The following is a 24,908-nucleotide window of genomic DNA, read 5'->3' on the forward strand; positions in this document are numbered from 1 at the left end:
GTCGGGTTAGATCCTAAATGAATATTTCTCAACGGTATTGACAATTGAGAAAGGCATGGATGTTAGGGAAATAGTGATGCCTGGAGGAGAGTACATATTACTGGAAGTCTTAAAAGTGCATCAAGGTAGATAAATCCTCGGAACCTGACGGAATGTATCCCAGGACGTTGTAGGAGGCTAGGGAGGAAATTGGCCATTACCTAGCAGAGATACTTGAATCGTTGACAGCCACAGGTGAGGTGCCTGAAGATTGGAAGGTAGCAAATAGAACATAGAACAGGCCCTTTTTTGGCCCTCGATGTTGTGCCGAGCTTTGTCCGAAACCAAGATCAAGCTATCCCACTCCCTGTCATTCTGGTGTGCTCCATGTACCCATCCAATAACCACTTGAAAGTTCTTAAAGTGTCCGACTCCACTATCACAGCAGGCAGTCCATTCCACACCCTAACCACTCTCTGGAGTAAAGAACCTACCTTGTGCCTTTGTTTAAGAAGGGCTGCAAGATATAGCCTGGGAACTACAGACCAGTGAGCATAACGTCTGTGGTGGGTAAGTTGTTAGAAGGTATTCTGAGAGACAGGATCTATAGGCATTTAGAGAGGCAAAGGCTGATTAGGGACAGTCAGCATGGCTTTGTGAGTGGAAAATCATATCTCACCAATTTGATTTGAGTTTTTTGAAGGGATAACCTAGAAGGTAGATGAGGGCAATGCAATCGACATTGTCTACATGAACTTTAGCAAGGCACCATGTGATAGGTTGTTGCACAAGGTTAAATCTCACAGGATCCAGGGTGAGGTAGCCAATTGGATACAAAATTGGCTTGACGACAGAAGACAAAGGTGGTTGTAGAGGGTTGTTTTTCAAACTGGAGACCTGTGACCAACTTATCAGGGATAAGTACTGGGTCCACTGCTATTTGTTATTTGTATTAAAGATTTGGATAAGAATTTAGGAGGCATGGTTGGTAAGTTTGCAGCTGACATGAAGATTGGTCGCATAGTGGACAGTGAAGAAGGTTATCTAGGATTGCAACAGGATTGGCCAGTGAGCCAATTAATGGCAGATGGAGTTTAATTTAGATAAATGTGAGGTGATGCATTTTGGTAGCTCGAATCGGCGCAAGACCTACTCAGTTAATGGTAAGGTGTTAGGGAGAGTTTTTAAGGAGAGACTGGATAGACGGGGACTTTTTCATCTAGTATGTAGGATGCTTAGGGATGATCCGATAGAGATCTATAAAATAATGAGGGGCATAGATAAGGTAGATAGTCAACATCTTTTCCCAAAGGGAAAAGAGTCTAAAACTAGAGGGCATAGGTTTAAGGGGAGAAATACAAAAGGGTCCAGAGGGGCAATTTTTTCACACAGAGTGATGAGTGTCTGGAACGAGCTGCCAAAGGTAGTAGAGGCAAGCACAATTTTGTCATTTAAAAAGCATTTAGACAGTTATATGGTAAAGATGGGTGTAGAGGGACATGGGCCAAATGTGGGCAATTGGGACTTGCTTCGTGGTTAAAAACTGGGCGGCATGGACAAGTTGGGCCGAAGGGCCTGTTTCCATGCTGTAAATGTCTATGACTATGCTGCCTTTAAGGACCTATGGACGTGCACCCCAAGGTCCTCTACTTCCTGCTGTCCTACCATTCATTGTACATTTCCTTTACTTGTTAGTCCTCCCAAAATGCATCACCTCCACTTTTCAGGGTTAAATTCCATTTGCCACTGTTCAGTCCATCTTTCCAGCCCACCTATATCGCCCTACAATCCAAGATGTTCCTCCTCACTATTTACCACACCACCAATTTTCATGTCATCTGCGAACGTACTGGTCACATCTAGATCATTACAAACAGAAAGGGACCCAGCACTGATCCCTGCGGTACATCACTGGACACAGGCTTCCAGTCATAAAAACAACCTTCGACCATTATCCTCTGCATCCTGCTACTAAGCCAATTTTGGATCCAATTTATCAAGTTGCCCTGGATCCCATTCGTTCTTGATCAGTCTCCCATGCAGGACAAATTTAAACCTGGACTGCTGCATTACTAGTCCAATGACATCACCTCTAAACCACCATCTCAGTACTAGTCACCTGGTATTGCCAGGCAGTCTCCCATCCAAGTCCTAACCAGGCCAGAGTTTGCTTGGCTACCAAGATATGACAAGAATGCTGTCCTTAATTACAAGAGGAATGCAACATAAAAGTTAGTATGTTATCATAGTCATAGAATTTACAGTGCAGAAGGAGGCCATTCGGCCCATCGAGTCTGCACTGGCCCTTGGAAAGAGCACCCTACCCAAGCCCACACCTTCACCCTGTCCCCGTAGCCACGTGGGGCTGGTTCAGCACACTGGGTTAAATAGCTGGCTTTTAAAGCAGACCAAGGCAGGCCGGCAACACGGTTCAATTCCCGTACCAGCCTCCCCGAACAGGCGCCGGAATGTGGCAACAAGGGGCTTTTCACAGTAACTTCATTGAAGCCTGCTTGTGACAATAAGCGATTTTCATTTTCACCCAGTAACCCCACCTAACCTTTTTGGACACCAAGGGCAATTTATCATGGCCAATCCACCTAACCTGCACATCTTTGGACTGTGGGGGGAAACCGGAGCACCCGGAGGAAACCCACGTACACACGGAGAGAATGTGCAGACTCCACACAGTGACCCAAGCCGGGAATCGAACCTGGGACCCTGGAGCTGTGAAGCAACTGTGCTAACCACTGCTCAGGTGCTGCTAGTTAGACAGGGCATTGATGAAACCACAGCTAGAATACTGCCTGCAGTTTTAGTCTCCTTATATAAGGGAGGATTCAGAGGAGACTGACCTGGAATGAACTGTTTGTCTTATGAGGATAGGTTGGAAAGGCTAGACTTGTTTCACTGGAGATTTGAAGAGTGAGGGGTGACTTGATTGAAGTATACAAGATCCTGAATAGTACTGACTAGGTGGACCTGGAAAAGATGTTTCCTCTTGTAGGTGAGTCCAGAACTAGGGGGCACTGATTAAAAATGAGGCATCGTCCAATGAGAACAGAAAAGAGGAGAAATTTTCTGAGGGTTGTGGGACTTTGGAACTCTCTGACTGAAAAGGTGGTAGAGGCGGAGGTAAATTGATTCCCTTGTCCAGCGTGAATCTATGGTTATCGGAGTTGAAGGAAACGTGGAACTCAATGCAAACAGATCAGCTTTGATCTTAATGAATGGTGGAGCAGGTTCAAGGGGCTGAATGACCTACTTCCGTCCCGAGTTCATATGATGGAAATTGAATACAAATTATTGCCGAGTTAATGTCAAATCTGTCCTACAATCAAGAAAATAACCAGTCATTCCACAGTACTGGGTAATCAGCCCCATCACTAATTTGGACCAAAGCTTGCTCAGAGCCTGACAAGCCTAAGCCTTTACTTGACATTGTCACTCAACTGACCCAAAATGATTTATATTTAGTTGCCCCTCTGGATAAAAGGTTAAGGACTTGCACTCGGATCTCTTCACTGGATGAAAATTGACAGGTGGAACTGTTAAAAGTTTTGACTGACCCTCAAAGCCAACCAAGCTTTCCCCATATCAAAAATATCTTCCCTCCCAACAATACATAATTGAGTCCCTAGCAGCAGCCTGTAATGTTGTAACAATCGAGGAAGACATGTAAATCATTAGGATGCGAGCGGTACAGTGTCCCAGTGGTTAGCACTGCTGCCTCACAGCGCCAAGGACCGGGTTCAATCCCAGCCTCGGGTCACTGTCCGTGTGGAGTTTGCACATTCTCCTCGTGTCTGCATGGGTCTCATCCTCAGAACCCAAAGATGTGCAGGGTAGGTGGATTGGCCACGCTAAATTGACACTAAAAAAGAATTGGACACTTCAAATTTATTTTAAAGAAAATCATCAAGGATAAGTTATTGGTTTAACTTTCAGGAAATCCGATTATCATACTAATCAGCTATTTTGTCCCTGCAGCTCCAGTTCTACCTGTTCAGGAAACTAACTTGTTCACCTCAGAAGTACACGTAAACAAAAAAGGTCCTCTAGTCTGGATGGACATAGGTAATAAAAAGAGCTAGCAATACGAACCAGGTAAATAATTTCAATCTCATGCACCCCTTCCCCCACCACTATATCCAGTGCCATGGTCAATGACACACCTTTAGATTGATTACCTGTTGTGGGTAAGGTTGCAGTATATCAAGAAGGTCTCGCCATTTTCATACAAGATGTAAAGGGGATAGACCTGATCCCCTTCTTTAGAACGACGCCCAGGAGCAGATGTCAAAGGGCCAAAATCAAATGCAACTGCAATCTCACCCAGTGATGCTGTATATGACCTACAGTGAAACAGCGAGGAATATTAGTGTACGAAGAAACTGGATCTCTTTTCTGCATAATAATTTGCATTTATAAAGTTATGTTTTCATTCAAAGAACACAGCAGTTCCAGCACAGGAAATGTACAAATGGGAGAAGATCAGAGGGCCAGTGAACAACTGGAAAAACAACATGATTTAAGTTCAAAATAAAAGAAGAAACAGACCAAAAATAGCCAGTGTCAATAAAGTGTAAAAATAACTAGCCTAGATAATAATAATCTTTATTGTCACAAGGAGGCTTACATTAACACTGAGATGAAGTTACTGTGAAAATCCCCTAGTCGCCACATTCCGGCGCCTGTTCGGGTACACAAAAGGAGAATTCAGATTATCCAATTCACCTGTCTTTCGGTACTTGTGGGAGGAAACCAGCACACCCGGAGGAAACTCACGCACACACGGGGAGAACATGCAGACTCCGCACAGACAGTGACCCAAGCCAGGAATCGAACCTAGGACCCTGGAGCTGTGAAGCAACAGTGCTACCCACTGTGCTACCGTGCTGCCCACGGTATGAAATGTTAAAAATCATTGCACAAACTGGGTACAGTAATGCTCTGTTACTGGACAAGTAATCCAAAGGTATTGACTAATAATCAAAAAATTGAGATCAAATCCCACTGAATTTGAATTCAGTTTCTTTTTAAACTGGAAATAAAAACTGAAATAATTTGAAGTTGTCTCCTGCAAAAAAACAAACTGATTCATCAATGCGCTTTAGGAAAGGAAATCTCCCATTCTTATCCCATTTCACTATGTTTGACTCCAGTCAAACATCAGAGAAATTAAGAGCCAAATACGAAGTGACCTAGCAAGCTATTCAATTTAGGGACAGCACTGGATGCCTGCAAAAACGATATTGCACTAATGATATCTCACAAACTATTGGAAATGTTAGATCTTTTTATGCTGTTATTACTCACAAGTTACTTTGAAGTGCACCCTACTGTTATATAAGCAAGATATTTGCAGCAGTTTATTAGAGTGTCAACCTACATTCTGTGCTCAGGTCCTAGAATGCAGTTTGAACATCAACATCAACTTTGAGTCGATGAATGAGTCAGACAACTAATCTGACCCATCTCACGAATGAATGTGCCTGGGACCTTGCTGCACATAAATTGACTGCTGTATTTACCTATACTACAAGTCCAGTCACTGATTATAAAGTATTTCTCTGGCTGTAAAGTGCTTCGGGTGGTCCTCAGGACAGGAAAGAAGCTATAGAAATGCAGGTCCTTTGATTATACAATAGTTGGCTTTGTATTTTCAACAGTAACAGAGGAACAAAAATCACAAGCATAAAATAAACCTATAATTTATAGTTTTGGGCAAGACAGGGAAGGGTGAACAAATGGAGATTACAAACTGGTCAGACAGGACGTACCATTTTAATTTACAATTTATTTATTCAAAAAATGGGACAGTAAAGATTATGTCTGCAGAACTAGCAAAGCAACGAATTACCTTGTGGTTGGTACAATACTTTCCTCTTCACACTGAGTGAGGCTGAACATCTTCACTGGAGTCTGTGGCTGCTTTAAATCATAGATCCTATGAGGAGAGAATTAATTAGTTATGGTTCGAGAACAAATAAATAGCTACTTTGCCTGCACTATTTGTCCTCATCCTGGGAAAGCGGGTGACAACTGAGCAACAAATAACTTGAGAATAATATTCTTTATTAGTGTCACAAGCAGGCTTATATTAACACTGCAATGACGTTACTATGAAAATCCCCTAGTCGCCACACTCCGGCGACTGTTCAGGTACACTGAGGGAGAATTCAGAATGTCCAATTCACCTAACAAGTACATCTTTTGGGACTTGCGGGAGGAAACCGAAGCGCACAGAGGAAACCCACGCAGTCACAGGGATAACCTGCAGACTCCGCACAGAGAGTGACCCAAGCCGTTAATCGAACATGGGCTCTGTGAAGCAACAGTGCTAACCACTGTGTTACTGTGCCACCCCTCAGAGACTCGATTTCAACATTAAATACTCCCAGATCATTACAGTATGGTTCAACATGGAGCAAATCTACCAGCTACTCCGTTCCAATAACATGCTGTCCAAGTTCTGGGCACTTGCCCACTAACCAGGGAACTGGAGAATGACTGACACACAGCATTCTTGCAGCCACAGGCTTTCATCTAAAGCAGTCTGCCCAGTATGTGGAATGAAATTTCTGACTGCCTAAGGAAGGGGAAATTAGTAGAGAGCTGCTAAACAAAACACTTTTGCCCAAAAATGGAAAGTAAATGGTTTTAAATGCTTCACGTTATCTTTGGTTTCTTGAATCCGATGTACAGAGAGGTGATTTGGTGATTCAATAGAAGAATAACCAAGTTACAGAGCATCAATATAAAACAATGCAGCTTTCAGATCAAACAATTTAATTCAGTGATTGTGCTGATGCAGTACATTACCGTATAGAATTATCAGAAGTCAACATGATAACATGTGGTTCCTCTGTTTCACTGGGATACCAAGCAGCGTGCTTCAATGTCAGTGATGTCGAACTGGTAAAGAGCCTTTCTGCTAGAGCAACAGTTCTGCAGTTTCAAATAACACAAAATAGTTAAGTGCCCAAAATATTTTGTTCTTTGTATGAAACCATGATTAAACAAAAGGTAAGCACTTAAACAGTTTTAATAAGAAATGTTGCTCGTCACTAAAACCACTGAGCCCAGCCCACAAACGTAAAGACATTGGAAAGAATTTCAAGCAGTCAATAAATGATCTTGGTTCAAAGAGAGCCATAAACTGAAGCTTGAACAGGATATTATAATCCTTTCAACTCAGAAATATTTTAACTTGTTGATATAGTCAGGATAAGAATCATGGAATCCTTACAGGGCAGGAGGCCATTCGGCCCATCAAGCTCTCTGAAAGAGCACCCCACCTCGGCCCACACCCCCTGCCTCATCCCCGCAATCCCACCCAACCATTGGACACTAAGAGGCAATTTAGCTTGGCCAATCCACATAACCTGCACATCTTTGGACTGTGGGAAGAAACCGGAGCACCCGGAGGAAATCCACGCAGACACGGGGAGAACATGCAAACTCCACACAGACAGTGGCCCAAGGCCAGAATTGGGATATTTCATCAAGCAGATTTGTTAGAAGTAACATGGCCAGTTTGTAACTGATTAAACAAAACTTAAACATTTAGGGCAACCAGCGAGTAATATATAGCAGAATAAGGCATGGATCGGTACTTGGGACTACGATGTGGTGGCCATCACGGAAACTTGGATAGAAGAGGGGATGAAATGGTTGTTGGAGTTCCCTGGTTATAGATGTTTCAATAAGATTAGGGAGGGTGGTAAAAGAGGTGGGGGGGGGGGGGGGCATTGTTAATTAGAGATAGTATAACAGCTGCAGAAAGGCTGTTCGAGGAGTATCTGCCTACTGAGGTAGTATGGGTTGAAGTCAGAAATAGGAAAGGAGCAGTCACCTTGTTGGGAGTTTTCTATAGGCCCTCCAATAGTAGCAGAGATGTGGAGGAACAGCTTGGGAAACAGATTTTGGAAAGGTGCAGAAGTCACAGGGTAGTAGTCATGGGTGACTTCAACTTCCAAACATTGAATGGAAACTCTTTAGATCAAATAGTTTGGAAGGGGTGGTGTTTGTGCAGTGTGTCCAGGAAGCTTGTCTAACATATGTAGATTGTCCGACCAGAGGGGAGGCCATATTGGATTTGGTACTTGGTAATGAACCAGGGCAAGTGATAGATTTGTTGGTGGGGGAGCATATTGGAGATAGTGACCATAATTCTGTGACTCTCACTTTAGTAATGGAGAGAGATATGTGCGTGCAACAGGGCAAGGTTTACAATTGGGGGTAGGGTAAATACGATGTTGTCAGACAAGAATTGAAGTGCATAAGTTGGGAACATAGGCTGTCAGGGAAGGACACAAGTGAAATGTGGAATTTGTTCAAGGAACAGACACTACGTGTCCTTGATACGTATGCCCCTGTCAAGACAGGGAAGAGATGGTCGAGTGAGGGAACCATGGTTGACAAGAGAGGTTGAATGTCTTGTTAAGAGGAAGAAGGAGCCTTATGCAAGGCTGAGGAAACAAGGTTCAGACAGAGCGCTGGAGGGATACAAGATAGCCAGGAGGGAACTGAAGAAAGGGATTAGGAGAGCTAAGAGAGGGCATGAAAAATCTTTGGCGGGTAGGATCAAGGAAAACCCCAAGGCCTTTTACACATGTGAGAAATATGAGAATGACTGGGGCTGGTTTAGCACACTGGGCTAAATCGCTGGCTTTTAAAGCAGACCAAGGCAGGCCAGCAGCACGGTTCGATTCCCGTACCAGCCTCCCCGAACAGGCGCCGGAATGTGGCGACTAGGGGCTTTTCACAGTAACTTCATTGAAGCCTACTTGTGACAATAAGCGATTTTCATTTCATTTTCAGGACTAGAGCGAGGGTAGGTCCGATCAAGGACAGTAGCGGGAGATTGTGTGTTGGGTCTGAAGAGATAGGAGAGGTCGTGACCGAGTACTTTTCTTCAGTATTTACAAATGAGAGGGCCATATTGTTGGAGAGGACAGTGTGAAACAGACTGGTAAGCTCGAGGAAATACTTGTTAGGAAGGAAGATGTGTTGGGCACTTTGAAAAACTTGAGGATAGACAAATCCCCCGGGCCTGACGGGATATATCCAAGGATCCTATGGGAAGCAAGAGATGAAATTGCAGAGCCTTTGGCAATGATCTTTTCGTCCTCACTGTCAACAGGGGTGGTACCAGGGGATTGGAGAGTGGCGAATGTCGTGCCCTTGTTCAAAAAAGGGACATGGGATAACACTGGGAATTACAGGCCAGTTAGTCTTACTTCAGAGGTAGGCAAAGTAATGGAAAGAGTACTGAAGGATAGGATTTCTGAGCATCTGGAAAGACACTGCTTGATTAGGGATAGTCAGCACGGATTTGTGAGGGGTAGGTCTTGCCTTCCCAGTCTTATTGAATTCTTTGAGGAGGTGCCCAAGCATGTGGATGAAGGTAAAGCAGTGGATATAGTGTACGTGGATTTTAGTAAGGCATTTGATAAGGTTCCCCATGGTAGTCTTCTGCAGAAAGTAAGGAGGCATGGGATAGTGGGAAATTTGGCCAGTTGGATAACGAACTGGCTAACCGATAGAAGTCAGAGAGTGGTGGTGGATGGCAAATATTCAGCCTGGATCCCAGTTACCAGTGGCGTGCCGCAGGGATCAGTTCTGGGACCTCTGCTGTTTGTGATTTTCATTAATGACTTGAATGAGGGAGTTGAAGGGTGGGTCAGTAAATTTGCAGACGATACGAAGATTGGTGGAGTTGTGGATAGTAAGGAGGGCTGTTGTCAGCTGCAAAGAGACATAGATAGGATGCAGAGCTGGGCTGAGAAGTGGCAGATGGAGTTTAATCCGGAAAAGTGTGAGGTTGTCCATTTTGGAAGGACAAATATGAATGCGGAATACAGGGTTAACGGGAGGGTTCTTGGCAATGTGGAGGAGCAGAGAGATCTTGGGGTCTATGTGCATTCATCTTTGAAAGTTGCCACTCAAGTGGATAGAGCTGTGAAGAAGGCCTATGGTGTGCTCGCGTTCATTAGCAGAGGGATTGAATTTAAGAGCAGTGAGGTGATGATGCAGCTGTACAAAACCTTGGTACGTCCACATTTGGAGTACTGTGTGCAGTTCTGGTCGCCTCACTTTAGGAAGGATGTGGAAGCTTTGGAAAAGGTGCAAAGGAGATTTAACAGGTGTTGCCTGGAATGGAGAGTAGGTCTTACGAGGAAAGGTTGAAGGTGCTCGGCCTTTTCTCATTAGAACGGAGAAGGATGAGGGGCGACTTGATAGAGGTTTATAAGATGATCAGGCCAATAGATAGAGTAGACAGTCAGAGACTTTTTCCCCGGGTGGAACAAACCATTACAAGGGGACATAAATTTAAGGTGAATGGTGGAAGATATAGGGGGGATGTCAGAGGTAGGTTCTTTACCCAGAGAGTAGTGGGGGCATGGAATGCACTGCCTGTGGAAGTAGTTGAGTCGGAAACATTAGGGACCTTCAAGCAGCTATTTGGATAGGTACATGGATTATGGTAGAATGATATAGTGTAGATTAATTTGTTCTTAAGGGCAGCACGGTAGCATTGTTGATAGCACAATTGCTTCACAGCTCCAGGGTCCCAGGTTCAATTCCGGCTTGGGTCACTGTCTGTGCGGAGTCTGCACATCCTCCCAGTGTGTGCGTGGGTTTCCTCCGGGTGCTCCGGTTTCCTCCCACAGTCCAAAGATGTGCAGGTTAGGTGGATTGGCCATGATAAATTGCACTTAGTGTCCAAAATTGCCCTTAGTGTTGGGTGGGATTACTGGGTTATGGGGATAGGGTGGAGGTGTTGACCTTGGGTAGGGTACTCTTTCCAAGAGCCGGTGCAGACTCGATGGGCCGAATGGGTTCCTTCTGCACTGTAAATTCTATGATAATCTATGATTAATCTAGGACAAAGGTTCGGCACAACATCGTGGGAGTATGTTCTAATACTAGTTCTCCTCACACCCCCTCCCTCCCCACCCGCAACAACAGTATAAAGCCCTCCACATTTGTACCTCTCTTCAGCTCTGGAGAGTCATACAGACTTGAAACATTAACTGTTTCCCTTGCCACAGCTGCTGCCAGCCCTGCTGAGTTTTTCCAGCATTTTCTGGTTTTATTTCAGATTTTTGGCATCCGCAGTATTGGGCTTTTATTTTTTGCAATGCAATCACAGTAAAGACTGCCCTGACAAATTTCATTCAATTGAGTGAACTTCAGAAATTAACTGCTTAGTAATGTAGCTAATGTTAGTTCACATGCTGTGCTTTACATACTCTCTATTTCACATATACTTCAGCAGGATAGAAAATTCTCCATTGTTATTTTCTGTTGAGGACCAGCATGCCCATGGAATATCCATATCTTTATCTAAAGTGGTTTCACTTCTTCAAGTGCAAAAAGCAATTATACAAAGACTCACCTACAATTGACCCTATCTTTTCCACCTTCAAATTCAGATCCCTTGCCCCATCGTTGGGGCAGCTCCAACACCATCGCCCCTTTAGTTCCAATCAGTAGCTCATGATGCTGTGCTGGACTGAGCAGAATTTCATTAACTTCAAACAAGGGTGCGTTTATACACAGGAGCGTCTGCAGGTGAACAAGAGAAAGTTAAATATTTTGTGATGTGTAACCTGTGCACTTATGTACATCACCTGGAAATGTCTTCAGGAATTCATAAACAATTAATGACTTTGAAGCAATATGGTTGCTCCTTCGTATTGCATCAGCACCACAATGGATTTTTAGGCTAGATTATGAATTTAGTTATGTGGGTAGGGTTTGAGCCAACAACTGCAACAGATGTTTGTTGATTCAGTAGTAACAGATAACCCAAGAGGACAAGCTGATTGAGGTAGCGAGATAGTAACATCACTGAACGGGTTCAAATCCCACCATGGCAGAACAAAGAATACAGCACATAAACATGCCCTTTGGCCCTCCAAGCCTGCACCGGTCATGATACCAACCTTGGCCAAAACCCTCAGCACTTCCTTCTGCCGTATCCCTCTATACCCATTGTATCCATGTATTTGTCGAGATGCCTTTTGAACGCCGTTAATGTATCCACAACCTCCTCTAGTAACATATTCCAGGCACTCACCACCCTCGGTGTAAATAAACCTGCTTCGCACATCTCCTCTAAACTTTGGTAAACCTCCTCTGCACCCTCTCCAAAGCCTCCACATCCTTCTGGTAGTGTGGCGACCAGAACTGTGCACATATTTCAAGTGCGGCCTTTACCAAGGTTCTATACAACTGTAGCATGACTTGCCAGTTTTAATACTATATGCCCGTCCAATGAAGGCAAGCATTCCATATGCTTTCTTGACTATCTTGTCCACATGATCTGTGGACCTGTACGCCCAGATCTCTCTGGCATTCTATATTCCTAAGAGTTTTGCCATTTACTGTACCTTTCCCCTCGACGTTAGACCTACCCAGATGCACTACCTCACATTTATTGGTGGAATTTAAATCCAGTTAATAAAATCTGGAATATAAAGCTTGTCGGAGTGAAAATGATCATGAAATTCATCGATTGTTGTAAGAAGTGCATCTGGTTCACCGAGTGCTTTAGGGAAGGAAATCTGCCACCCTTACCTGGTCTGGCCTACAAGGGATCCAGAGCCACAGCAACTTTTAATTTAAATAGAACATAGAACAATACAGCGCAGTACAGGCCCTTCGGCCCACGATGTTGCACCGAAACAAAAGCCATCTAACCTACACTATACCATTATCATCCATATGTTTATCCAATAAACTTTTAAATGCCCTCAATGTTGGCGAGTTCACTACTTTAGCAGGTAGGGCATTCCACGGCCTCACTACTCTTTGCGTAAAGAACCTACCTCTGACCTCTGTCCTATATCTATTACCCCTCAGTTTAAAGTTATGTCCCCTCGTGCCAGCCATTTCCATCCGTGGGAGAAGGCTCTCACTGTCCACCCTATCTAACCCACTGATCATTTTGTATGCCTCTATTGTCTCCTCTTAACCTTCTTCTCTCCAACGAAAACAACCTCAAGTCCATCAGCCTTTCCTCATAAGATTTTCCCTCCATACCAGGCAACATCCTGGTAAATCTCCTCTGCACCCGCTCCAAAGCCTCCACGTCCTTCCTATAATGCGGTGACCAGAACTGTACGCAATACTCCAAATGCGGCCGTACCAGAGTTCTGTACAGCTGCAACATGACCTCCTGACTCCGGAACTCAATCCTTCTACCAATAAAGGCCAACACTCCATAGGCCTTCTTCACAACCCTATCAACCTGGGTGGCAACTTTCAGGGATCTATGTACATGGACACCTAGATCCCTCTGCTCATCCACACTTTCAAGAACTTTACCATTAGCCAAATATTCCGCATTCCTGTTATTCCTTCCAAAGTGAATCACCTCACACTTCTCTACATTAAACTCCATTTGCCACCTCTCAGCCCAGCTCTGCAGCTTATCTATATCCCTCTGTAACCTGCTACACTCTTCCACACTATCGACAACACCACCAACTTTAGTATCGTCTGCAAATTTACTCACCCACCCTTCTGCACCTTCCTCTAGGTCATTGATAAAAATGACAAACAGCAACGGCCCCAGAACAGATCCTTGTGGTACTCCACTTGTGATTGTACTCCATTCTGAACATTTCCCATCAACCACCACCCTCTGTCTTCTTTCAGCTAGCCAATTTCTGATCCACATCTCTAAATCACCCTCAATCCCCAGCCTCCGTATTTTCTACAATAGCCTACTGTGGGGAACCTTATCAAACGCTTTGCTGAAATCCATATACACCACATCAACTGCTCTACCCTCATCTACCTGTTCAGTCACCTTCTCAAAGAACTCAATAAGGTTTGTGAGGCATGACCTACCCTTCACAAAGCCATGCTGACTATCCCTGATCGTATTATTCCTATCTAGATGATTACAAATCTTGTCTCTTAAAATCCCCTCCAAGACTTTACCCACTACAGACGTGAGGCTCACCGGTCTGTAGTTGCCGGGGTTGTCTCTGCTCCCCTTTTTGAACAAAGGGACCACATTTGCTGTCCTCCAGTCCTCTGGCACTAAATGGACTGACAAGTCACTCTGTTCAAGGGCAATGAAGGATTGACAACAAATGCTGGCCTTGCCAGCGATCCCCACATCGCACAAAAGAATAAAAATAAACATTAAATGCCTTACGGATAGTTTACAATATGGCCTTTTGGAAGTGGGTTACAGCTGTCCAAAGACAAACCCTGACCACCAATCACCTAAACATTAAGGGGTTAGTTTTAGAGTAGATACATACTGTGGATACAAGCAAGTATGTAGTCCGACATTTAATTTTCATAGATTATCATAGAATTTACAGTGAAGGAGGCCATTCGGCCCATCGAGTCTGCACCAGCTCTTGGAAAGAGCACCCTACCCAAGATCAACACCTCCACCCTATCCCCATAACCCAGTAACCTCACCCAACACTAAGGGCAATTTTGGACACCAAGGGCAATTTATCATGGCCAATCCACCTAACCTGCACATCTTTGGACTATGGGAGGAAACCGGAGCACCCGGACGAAACCCATGCACACACGGGGAGAACGTGCGGACTTCGCACAGACAGTGACCTAAGCCGGAATCGAACCTGGGACCCTGGAGCTGTGAAGCAATTGTGCTATCTACAATGCTACCGTGCTGCCCTTAACTTTGGGAAGGAATGATAAATTGGTCTGTGAGAGAGCATAGAATTATTTCTTTATTTCTCCAGAGTGATAATCTGAGCTAAAAGGAATAAATTATAAGGAGGTCTTAATTTTAAAACTCGAGGTCGACCTTTCCGGAGCAAGTAAGGAAAATAACCTCCATCTTCCTCCTGCCAACAGCCCCCCCCCCCTCCCCCGACTCCGTCCATCCCCCAATTCCGTCCGTCCACCAGCCTGTCCATCCATCAATCCACCCACCCCCTCCTCCATCCGTCTGCCCGCCCACCCACCTCCCCGTCCGTCAGTCCGCCCACCCACCACCGTCTGTTGTCCACCCACCCCACTCCCCCGTCCACCCACCCCACTCCCCCGTCCACCCACCCCTCTCCCCCGTCCGTCCGTCCACCCACCCCTCTCCCCCGTCCGTCCGTCCACCCACCCCTCTCCCCCGTCCGTCCGTCCACCCACCCCTCTCCCCCGTCCGTCCGTCCACCCACCCCTCTCCCCCGTCCGTCCGTCCACCCACCCCTCTCCCCCGTCCGTATGTCCACCCACCCCTTTCCCCCGTCCACCCACCCCTCTCCCCCATCCATCCATCCACCCAACCCTGTCCCCAGTCCGTCTGTCCACGCACCCCTCTCCCCTGTCCGTCCGTCCACCCACCCCTCTCCCCCATCCGTCCATTCACTCACCCTTCTCCCCCACCCGTCCGTTCACCACCCCTCTCCCCCATCCGTGAGGCCATAAGACATAGGAGCACAATTAGGCCACTCGGCTCAGAGTTTGCTCCGCCATTCACTCATGGCTGATATTTTTCTCATCCCCATTCTCCTGCCTTCTCCCATAACCCCTGATCTCCTTATTAATCAAGAATCTATCTCTGTCTTAAAGACACTCCGTGATTTCGCCTCCACAGCCTTCTGCGGCAAAGAGTTCCACAGATTCACCACCCTCTGGCTGAAGAAATTCCTCCTCATCTCTGTTTTAAAGGATCGTCCCTTAAGTCTGAGATAGTGTCCTCTGATTCTAGTTTTTCCTGCAAATGGAAACATCCTCTCCACGTCCACTCTATCCAGGCCTCGCAGTATCCGGTAAGTTTCAATAAGATCCCCCATCATCCTTCTAAACTCCAACGAATACAGACCCAGAGTCCTCAACCGTTCCTCATACGACAAGCTCTTCATTCCAGGGATCATTCTTGTGAACCTCCTCTGGACCCTTTCCAAGACCAGCACATCCTTCCTTAGATCCGGGGCCCAAAACTGCTCACAATAGTTCAAATGGGTATGACCAGAGCCTTATACAGCCGCAGAAGTACATCCCTGGTCTTGTATTCTAACCCTCTCGACATGAATGCTAACATTCCATTTGCCTTCCTAACTGCCGACTGAACCTGCATGTTAATGTTAAGAGAATCATGAACAAGAACTCCCAAGTCCCCTTTGTGCTTCTGATTTCCTAAGCATTTCCCCATTTAGAAAATAGTCTATGCCTAAATTCCTCCTTCCAAAGTGCATAACCTCACACTTTTCCACATTGTATTTCATTTGCCACTTCACTGCCCAGTCTCCAAGCTTGTCCAAATCCTACTGCAGCCCCCTTGCTTACTCAATACTACCTGCCCCTCTATAGATATTTGTATCATCTGCAAACTTAGCAACAGTGCCTTCAGTTCCTTCTTCCAGATCATTAATGTATATTGTGAAAAGTTGTGGTCCTTGCACAGACCCCCCCGAGGCATACCACTAGCACTGGCTGCCATCCTGAAAAAGACCACTTTATCCCCACTCTCTGCTTCTGCCAGTCAGCCAATCCTCTATCCATGCCAGGATCTAACACTTAACACCGTGGGTTCTTAACTTATTTAACAGTCTCCTATGCGGCACCTTGTCAAAGGCCTTCTGGAAATCTAAATAAATCACATCCACCGGTTCTCCTTTATCTAACTTCCTTGTTACCTCCTCAAAGAACTCTAACAGATTTGTCAGGCATCACGTTCCTTTGACAAAGCCGTGCTGACTCAGTCCTATTTTACCATGCACTTCCAAGTACTTTGCGATCTCATCTTTAATAACAGACTCTAAATTCTTACCAATGAACAAAGTCAGGCTAACCAGCCTATAATATTCCATCTTCTGCCTCCCTCCCTTCTGAAACAGATTAGTAATTTCCAGTACTCTGGGGCCCTTCCTGCCTCCAGTGATTCCTGAAAGATCACCACCAATGCCTCCACAATTTCCTCAGCTATCTCTTTTAGGACCCTGGGGTGTCGTCCATCCGGTCCAGGTGACTTATCAACCTTCAAACCTTTCAGTTTCCCCAGAACCTTCTCCTTAGTGATGGCCACTGCACTCACCTCTGCCCCCTGATTCTCCTGGAGCTCTGGCATCTCACTGGTGTCTTCCACCGTGAAGACTGATGCAAAGTAACTATTCAGTTTGTCTGCCTTTTCTTTGTTTCCTATTATTATTTCTCCAGCCACGTTTTTCAGTGGTGCAGTGTCTATTTTTACCTCTCTCTTACCTTTTATATATTGAAAGAAACTCTTCCCATCTTCTTTTATAATATTAGCTAACTTGCATTCATATTTCATCTTCTCGCCCCTCACTGCGTTTTTAGTTGTCCTCTGCTTGCTTTTAAATGATTCCCAATCCTCTGGCTTCCCACTTTGTATGCTTTTTCTTTTATGCTGTCCTTGACTTCCCTCATCAACCATGGATGCCTTGTCCTGCCCTTAACATGTTTCCTCCTCCTTGGGATGAATGTCTGCTGCGCCTCCCGAATAACCCCCCAAAACTCCTGCCATTTCTGTTCCACCTGCCAGTCTCCTTTTCCAATCAATTCTGGCCAGCTCCTCCCTCATGTCTTTGTAGTTACCCTTATTTAATTGTAATACCGTTACATCTGACTCCAGCTTCTCCCTCTCAAACTGCAGGGTAAATTATATCATATTGTAGTCACTGCTCCCCAAGGGTTCCTTCACCTTAAGATCCCTAATCAAGTCTGCCTCATTACACATCACCAAATCCAGAATTGCCTGTTCCCTAGTGGGTTCTACGACAAGCTGCTCCAAAAACCATCTCTTAAACATTCCACAAATTCCTTTTCTTGGTATCCACTACCAACCTGATTTTCCCAGTCCACATGAATATTGAAGTCGCCCATGATTATTGCGATATTGCCATTTTTACATGCTTTCTCGATCTCCTAATTTATTTTCTGCCCCACATTATGGTCTTTTTACCTTTGCGATTCCTCAACTTTACCCAGAGATTCTATGCCTTCTGATTCTATATTGCTCCTTGCCATCGATTTAACTTCATTCCTCACTAGCAATGGAACCCCGCCACCTTTGCCCATCTGCCTGTTCTTTCAATAGGACACATATCCTTGTATATTTAGATCAAAGCCCTGATCCCCTTGCAGCCACATCTCTGTGATGCCCACAACATTGTATCGGCCAATTTCAATGTGCGCAACAAGCTCATTTACCTTGTTCCGTATACTGCGTGTATTTAGGTACAATACCCTCAGTCCTGCATTGACCACCTCCCTTCTCACACTTGTCACCTTTTTGCTCTGCCTGAGGGTGATGTTCTATTATTTTTGTTCGCTATTTCCCCTTCAGTTATGACATCTTCTAAGCTAACACTCTGATATCCAACCCCGCTGCCATAGTAGTTTAAATCCTCCCGAGTGACACAACCAAACCTCCCAGCCAGGATATTGGTGCCTCTAAAGTTTAGATGCAACCTGTCCTTCTTGTGCAGGTCGCACCTGCCCTGGTAGAAATCCCAATGGTTCAGAAATCTGAAACCCTCCCTACTACACCACTGGTTTAGCCACGTTTTTAGCTGCACCATCCTCCTACTTCTAGCCTCACTGGCACGTGGCACAGGGAGTAATCCTGAGATTACAACCCTAGAGGTCCTGCTTCTTAACTTACTGCCCAACTCCCTGAATTTCTGCAGGACATCATCACTCTCCCCCGTCCGCCCACCCACCCCTCTCCCCTGTCTGTCCGTCCACCCACCCTTTTCCTCCATCCGTCCACCCCTCTTCTCCTGTCCGTCCATCCATCCACCCCCCCGTCTCTCCCCACACCCATCCCTCTCGCATGCCACCCCTCTCCGCCATCCCACCACCTCACCCACCCAGTTTCCCCCCATCCATCCACCCACCCACCGCTCTCCCCCATCCATCCATTCACCCACCCCTCTGCCCCATCCATTCATCCACCCACCCCTCTGCCCCATCCATTCATCCACCCACCCCTCTGCCCCATCCATTCATCCACCCACCCCTCTGCCCCATCCATTCATCCACCTACCCCTCTGCCCCATCCATTCATCCACCCACCCCTCTGCCCCATCCATTCATCCACCCACCCCTCTGCCCCATCCATTCATCCACCCTATATCCTAATCCAACCCCCCCGTACCCTATTCCACCCCGTACCAGAATCCACTATATCGCACCCATATCCCTTTCATACCATATTCCACCCCCCATATGCCCCCTAACATATTCCACCCTCCCATATGCCCAACAACATATTCCACCCTCCATATGCCCCCCAACAACATATTCCACCCTTCATATCCCCCCAACAACATATTCCACCCTTCATATCCCCCAACAACATATTCCTCCCTTCATATTGCCCCCAACAACATATTCCTCCCTCCATATCACCCCCAACAGCATATTCCACCCTCCATATCCCCCCAACAACATATTCCACCCTCCAAACATCATATACCACGCCCTATAATCGCTCCTATCATCATAGTCCACCCTCCATATCACTTTGAACATACTCCACTCCCCATGTCCCTCCCAACATCATATTCCACCCCATCATATCCCACCACATATCCCTCCCAACAGTCCACCCACATAGCCATCCCAACATCACACACCCCACTCCCATCACCCCCCCACCCCCCTCCCCCACTCCCATCACACCCCCCACTCCCATAATATCCCCCCCATTATACCCCTCTCCCATATCCCTCCAAATATCATATTCCACCCCCATATCCCTCCCAATAACATATTCCACCCCCATTCCCAACATCACATTCCACCCCCATATCCTTCCCAATATCGTATTCCACCCCCCATATGCCTCCCAATATCACATTCCACCCCCATATCCCTCCCAATATCGTATTCCACCCCCATATCCTTCCCAACATCACATTCCACCCCATATCCCTCCCAATATCGTATTCCACGCCCATATCCCTCCCAATATCACGTTCCACTCCCATATCCCTCCCAATATTACATTCCACCCCCATATCTCTCCCAATATCGTATTCCACCCCCATATCCCTCCCAATATCATATTCTACCTCCATATCCCTCCAAATATCATATTCCACCCCATATGCCTCCCAATATCCTATTCCACCCCCCATATCCCTCCCAATATCATATTCAACCCCCCATATCCCTCCCAATATCGTATTCCACCCCCATATCCCTCCTAATAACATTCGACCCCCCATATCCCTCCCAATATCATATTCCACCCCCCATTTCCCCCCAACAGCATATTCCACCATCCATATCCCCCCAACAGCATATTCCACCCTCCGTATCCCCCCCAACATTTTCCACCCTCCATATCCCCCCAACATATTCCACCCTCCATATCCCTCCAACAACATATTCCACCCTCCATATCCCTCCAAATATCATACTCCACACCCCATATCCCTCCAAATATCATATACCACGACCTACATCGCTCCAATCATCACACTCCACCCACCATATCCCTCCAAACATCATATTCCAATCCCAACATCATATTCCAACCCAAATCTTATTCCACATCCCATATCCCACCCAGCATATCTCACCCTATTTTCCACCCAACATCATATCCCACCACATATCCCTCCCAACAGTCTACCCAAATAGCCATCCCAACATCATATCCCTCCCATCATATCCCATATCCTTCCCATCATATCCCCTTCCCATATCCCTCCCATCATATCCCACTCCCATATCCCTCCCATCATATCCCACTCCCATATCCCTCCCATCATATCCCACGCCCATATCCCTCCCATCATATCCCACTCCCATATCCCTCCCATCATATCCCACTCCCATCATATCCCAATATCATATTCCACCCCCATTCCCAACATCACATTCCACCCCCATATCTCTCCCAATATCATATTCCACTCCCATATCCCTCCAAATATCATATTCCACCCCCATATCCCTCCAAATATCATATTCCACCCCCATATCCCTTCCAATATCGTATTCCACCCCCATATCCCTCCCAATATCATATTCTACCCCCATATCCCTCCAAATATCATATTCCACCCCATATGCCTCCCAATATCCTATTCCACCCCCCATATCCCTCCCAATATCATATTACACCCCCCATATCCCTCCCAATATCGTATTCCACCCCCATATCCCTCCTAATATAACATTCGACCCCCCATATCCCTCCCAATATCATATTCCCCCCCCATATCCCCCAACAGCATATTCCACCCTCCATATCCCCCCAACAGCATATTCCACCTTCCATATCCCCCCAACAACATATTCCACCCTCCGTATCCCGCCCAACATATTCCACCCTCCATATCCCCCCCAACATATTCCACCCTCCATATCCCCCCAACATATTCCACCCTCCATATCCCTCCAAATATCATACTCCACACCCCATATCCCTCCAAATATCATATACCACGACCTACATCGCTCCAATCATCACACTCCACCCACCATATCCCTCCAAACATCATATTCCACTCCCAACATCATATTCCAACCCAAATCTTATTCCACATCCCATATCCCACCCAGCATATCTCACCCTATTTTCCACCCAACATCATATCCCACCACATATCCCTCCCAACAGTCCACCCACATAGCCATCCCAACATCATATCCCTCCCATCATATCCCCTTCCCATATCCCTCCCATCATATCCCACTCCCATATCCCTCCCATCATATCCCACTCCCATATCCCTCCCATCATATCCCACGCCCATATCCCTCCCATCATATCCCACGCCCATATCCCTCCCATCATATCCCACGCCCATATCCCTCCCATCATATCCCACTCCCATATCCCTCCCATCATATTCCACTCCCATCATATCCCAATATCATATTCCACCCCCATTCCCAACATCACATTCCACCCCCATATCTCTCCCAATATCATATTCCACTCCCATATCCCTCCAAATATCATATTCCACCCCCATATCCCTCCAAATATCATATTCCACCCCCATATCCCTTCCAATATCGTATTCCACCCCCATATCCTTCCCAACATCACATTCTACCCCATATCCCTCCCAATATCGTATTCCACCCCATATCCCTCCCAATATCATATTCCACCCCACCCCCATATCCCTCCCAATACAATATTCCACCCCCCATATCCCTCCCAATATCATATTCAACCCCCCCCCCAAATTCCTCCCAGTATAACATTCGATTCGCCCCCCCCCGGGGGGCCCACGCGCGGGCCATTAACCTGGTAGGTATTGACGCCGTTGTTCAGGTTCCTGATGTTAGATGTGAACAACACGCATTGGTTCGAATCCCAGAAGAAAAGATCATTGTCGACGCATGAGATGATATTCTTGGCCGCTCCATCCCAATCTCTTTCCCCCCTCTTCAGCCGGTCTAAAACGGGATGGTTGAGCAGCTCCGCCCACCAGTGCGCACAGACATCCGCCATCTTGCCGGAACCACCAGGAAGTGTGTCACTATCACCGCCGGCCAATAGGTGATCGCGTGGTGCGCATGCGCGCCCCTTCCCCCACGGGGCGTCGGGCCGGCGCTAACGGTTATTGCGCCTGCGCGGTCGAAGCGGCCATGGCGCTGGTTGCTGGGTGAGAGCCGGATCCATCAGAGGATGGAAGCGGATCCCAGGCACAGAGCTCTATTTAAAATCCGGCCTGCCCCCTGGAAAGAGACATACAGGAAGGTGAGAGGCCCGGAGATTGAAGTCGGGGAAATACTGGTGTCAGCGGGACTGGAGCGGTTAAATGGTAGACCTCTCTTGTTTGAAGCTATGTTCCCCCACCCGAGGAGAGGTTAGGCAGGAGTGGTAGGGTCAACCTGCCAGTGTGTTCAGGATGTGGGGTGAGATGGTTCAGATTGGCTGTGCAGGCCCGGTGAGGGACGGGGCAAAGGTGGGACAGGCTGGAGCTGGTGGGCCTGGGGATAGGCCAGGAGGCAGTCAGCTGGATATGCCCACCTCTGCGCATCACACTGTACCACCCAAACATTCAATTGGTTGCTCTGACAGTTTCCTGCTATGTTGTCAATGTACCAGGGCTGGCACCAGGAGAGATATTTGGCAATTTTTACTATTCAGAATTTCTCCTTTTAGCTTGTGGTATGCAGAATTTCTTTGGTATAAATTTAGAGTACCCAATTCTTTTTTCCCCCCAATTAAGGGTCAATTTAGCATGGCCAATTCACCTACCCTGCACATATTTTTGGGTTCTGGAGGTGAGACCCACGCAAACACAGAGAATGCGCAAACTCCCCATGGACAGTAATCGGGGCTGGGATCCAACCCAGGTCCTTGGTGCTGTGAGGCAGCAGTGCTAACCACTGCACCAAGGTGGAATTTCTAAAAGTGCAATCCCTGCTGTTTGCTCTAAATTCTGAGATACTGCATACTTTGATATTTCCAATCTGTATTCTCTAGCCAAGTCAATCTGCTGGCAGCCGTGGCTCAAGACAGAAAATTATTTATCCGAGTTCCACTCTATAGAACAAAGCTCAGAAATCTAGGCTGACAGTCCGGTGCAGGAGTGCTGCATCTATCAGATGAAATCGAGACCCCCATCTGTGCTTTTGGTAGATGTAAATATCCCATGACACAATGCAAAGAGGAAAAGTTCTCCCCAATGTCCTGTATGATATTTATCTCTCAACCAACATGACTAAAACATTACCTAGTCATTAATACATGGCAAGGTTCCAAAAACTCTCATGGTCAAATTGGCAGTGATGTTATCAACATTGCAAGCGTGACCACACTTTAAATGTTTCATAGAATCATAGAATTTACAGTGCAGAAGGAGGCCATTCGGCCCATCGAGTCTGCACTGGCTCTTGGAAAGAGCACCCTACACAAGGTCAACACCTCCACCCAATCCCCATAACCCAGTAACCCCACCCAACACTAAGGGCAATTTTGGACACTAAGGGCAATTTATCATGGCCAATTCACCTAACCTGCACATCTTTGGACTGGGAGGAAACCGGAGCACCCGGAGGAAACCCACGCACACACGGGGAGGATGTGCAGACTGCGCACAGACAGTGACCCAAGCCGGAATCGAACCTGGGACCCTGGAGCTGTGAAGCAATTGTGCTATCCACAATGCTACCGTGCTGCCCTAATGTTGGTTGTAAGTTCGTTTGGATCTCCCGAAAGACACAGTATAAATACAAGGCTTTTCTTCGATGGACTCACGCCATGCACAAAATGGATCTTGTGAGACTGTCCTGTCGTTCTGTTTGAAGTTGACTAATACCGGTTGGAGTTTACATTTTCTTATTATACTTCACCTTAAATTTTCGTTTCACTGCAGTACAGCTAAAGATTATTTTATCATTACTACCCAGGAGGACAGGAGACCTTATTTGAGCTGCTGTCAGTTCTTTCCCAATTGTTAAGTGTGATATTTTTGTGTGTAAAGCCAGGAACAGATGATCAATGAATTAATGCATATAATGGAAAATATTGTTCTGAATTGCTGACACATAATATTTAGCATTCTTTCTTTCCTAAGTATAATTGTAGTATTTGATTGAGTTGAAGTGGGGAACCGAGACCTGGCACCGAAACTACTTCTTAGCAGCATGTCCCTTTGTGGGACCTTGTAAACCTATGTAGGTTTCCTCCAACAAGTCCAGAAAGACGTGTTTGTGGGGTAAATTGGACATTCTGCATTCTCCCTCTGTGTACGCTGAGGAAGGAGCCATTCACCTGAGGAAGGAGCCATGCTCTGAAAGCTAGTGATTTGAAACAAACCTGTTGGACTTTAACCTGGTGTTGTAAGACTTCTTACTGTGCTCACCCCAGTCCAACGGCAGCATCTCCACATCATGTGTACCCGAACAGGCGCCGGAGTGTGGCGACTAGGGGCTTTTCACAGTAACTTCATTGCAGTGTTAATGTAAGCCTATTTGTGACA

At 46.3% G+C, this 24,908-nt stretch overlaps 2 protein-coding genes across 4 annotated transcripts in view; one reads left to right on the forward strand and one right to left on the reverse strand.

Annotated features, from left to right (window-relative positions):
- Positions 1-22,458, reverse strand: part of nup88 (nucleoporin 88) — a 108,205-nt gene extending 85,747 nt beyond the window's left edge. The window contains exons 1-5 of the mRNA XM_072469137.1: positions 22,223-22,458; positions 11,387-11,556; positions 6,805-6,930; positions 5,843-5,929; positions 4,170-4,334 (exon numbers count right to left, since the gene is read on the reverse strand). Coding sequence (XP_072325238.1) covers positions 4,170-4,334; positions 5,843-5,929; positions 6,805-6,930; positions 11,387-11,556; positions 22,223-22,429 — 755 coding nt within the window. The 5' untranslated portion in view covers positions 22,430-22,458. The remainder of the gene's footprint in view (positions 1-4,169; positions 4,335-5,842; positions 5,930-6,804; positions 6,931-11,386; positions 11,557-22,222) is intronic.
- Positions 22,459-22,510: 52 nt separating this feature from the next.
- Positions 22,511-24,908, forward strand: part of rpain (RPA interacting protein) — a 39,885-nt gene continuing 37,487 nt past the window's right edge. For all 3 annotated transcript variants that reach the window (XR_011933646.1, XM_072469138.1, XM_072469139.1), the window contains exon 1: positions 22,511-22,678. Coding sequence is in view for 2 of the 3 variants with exons in the window: in XM_072469138.1 (XP_072325239.1) it covers positions 22,607-22,678 (72 nt within the window). In the remaining variant the exon portion in view is untranslated. The remainder of the gene's footprint in view (positions 22,679-24,908) is intronic.

Source organism: Scyliorhinus torazame, chromosome 12 (genome assembly GCF_047496885.1).
Source record: "Scyliorhinus torazame isolate Kashiwa2021f chromosome 12, sScyTor2.1, whole genome shotgun sequence".
Classification (NCBI taxonomy): Eukaryota; Metazoa; Chordata; class Chondrichthyes; order Carcharhiniformes; family Scyliorhinidae; genus Scyliorhinus; species Scyliorhinus torazame.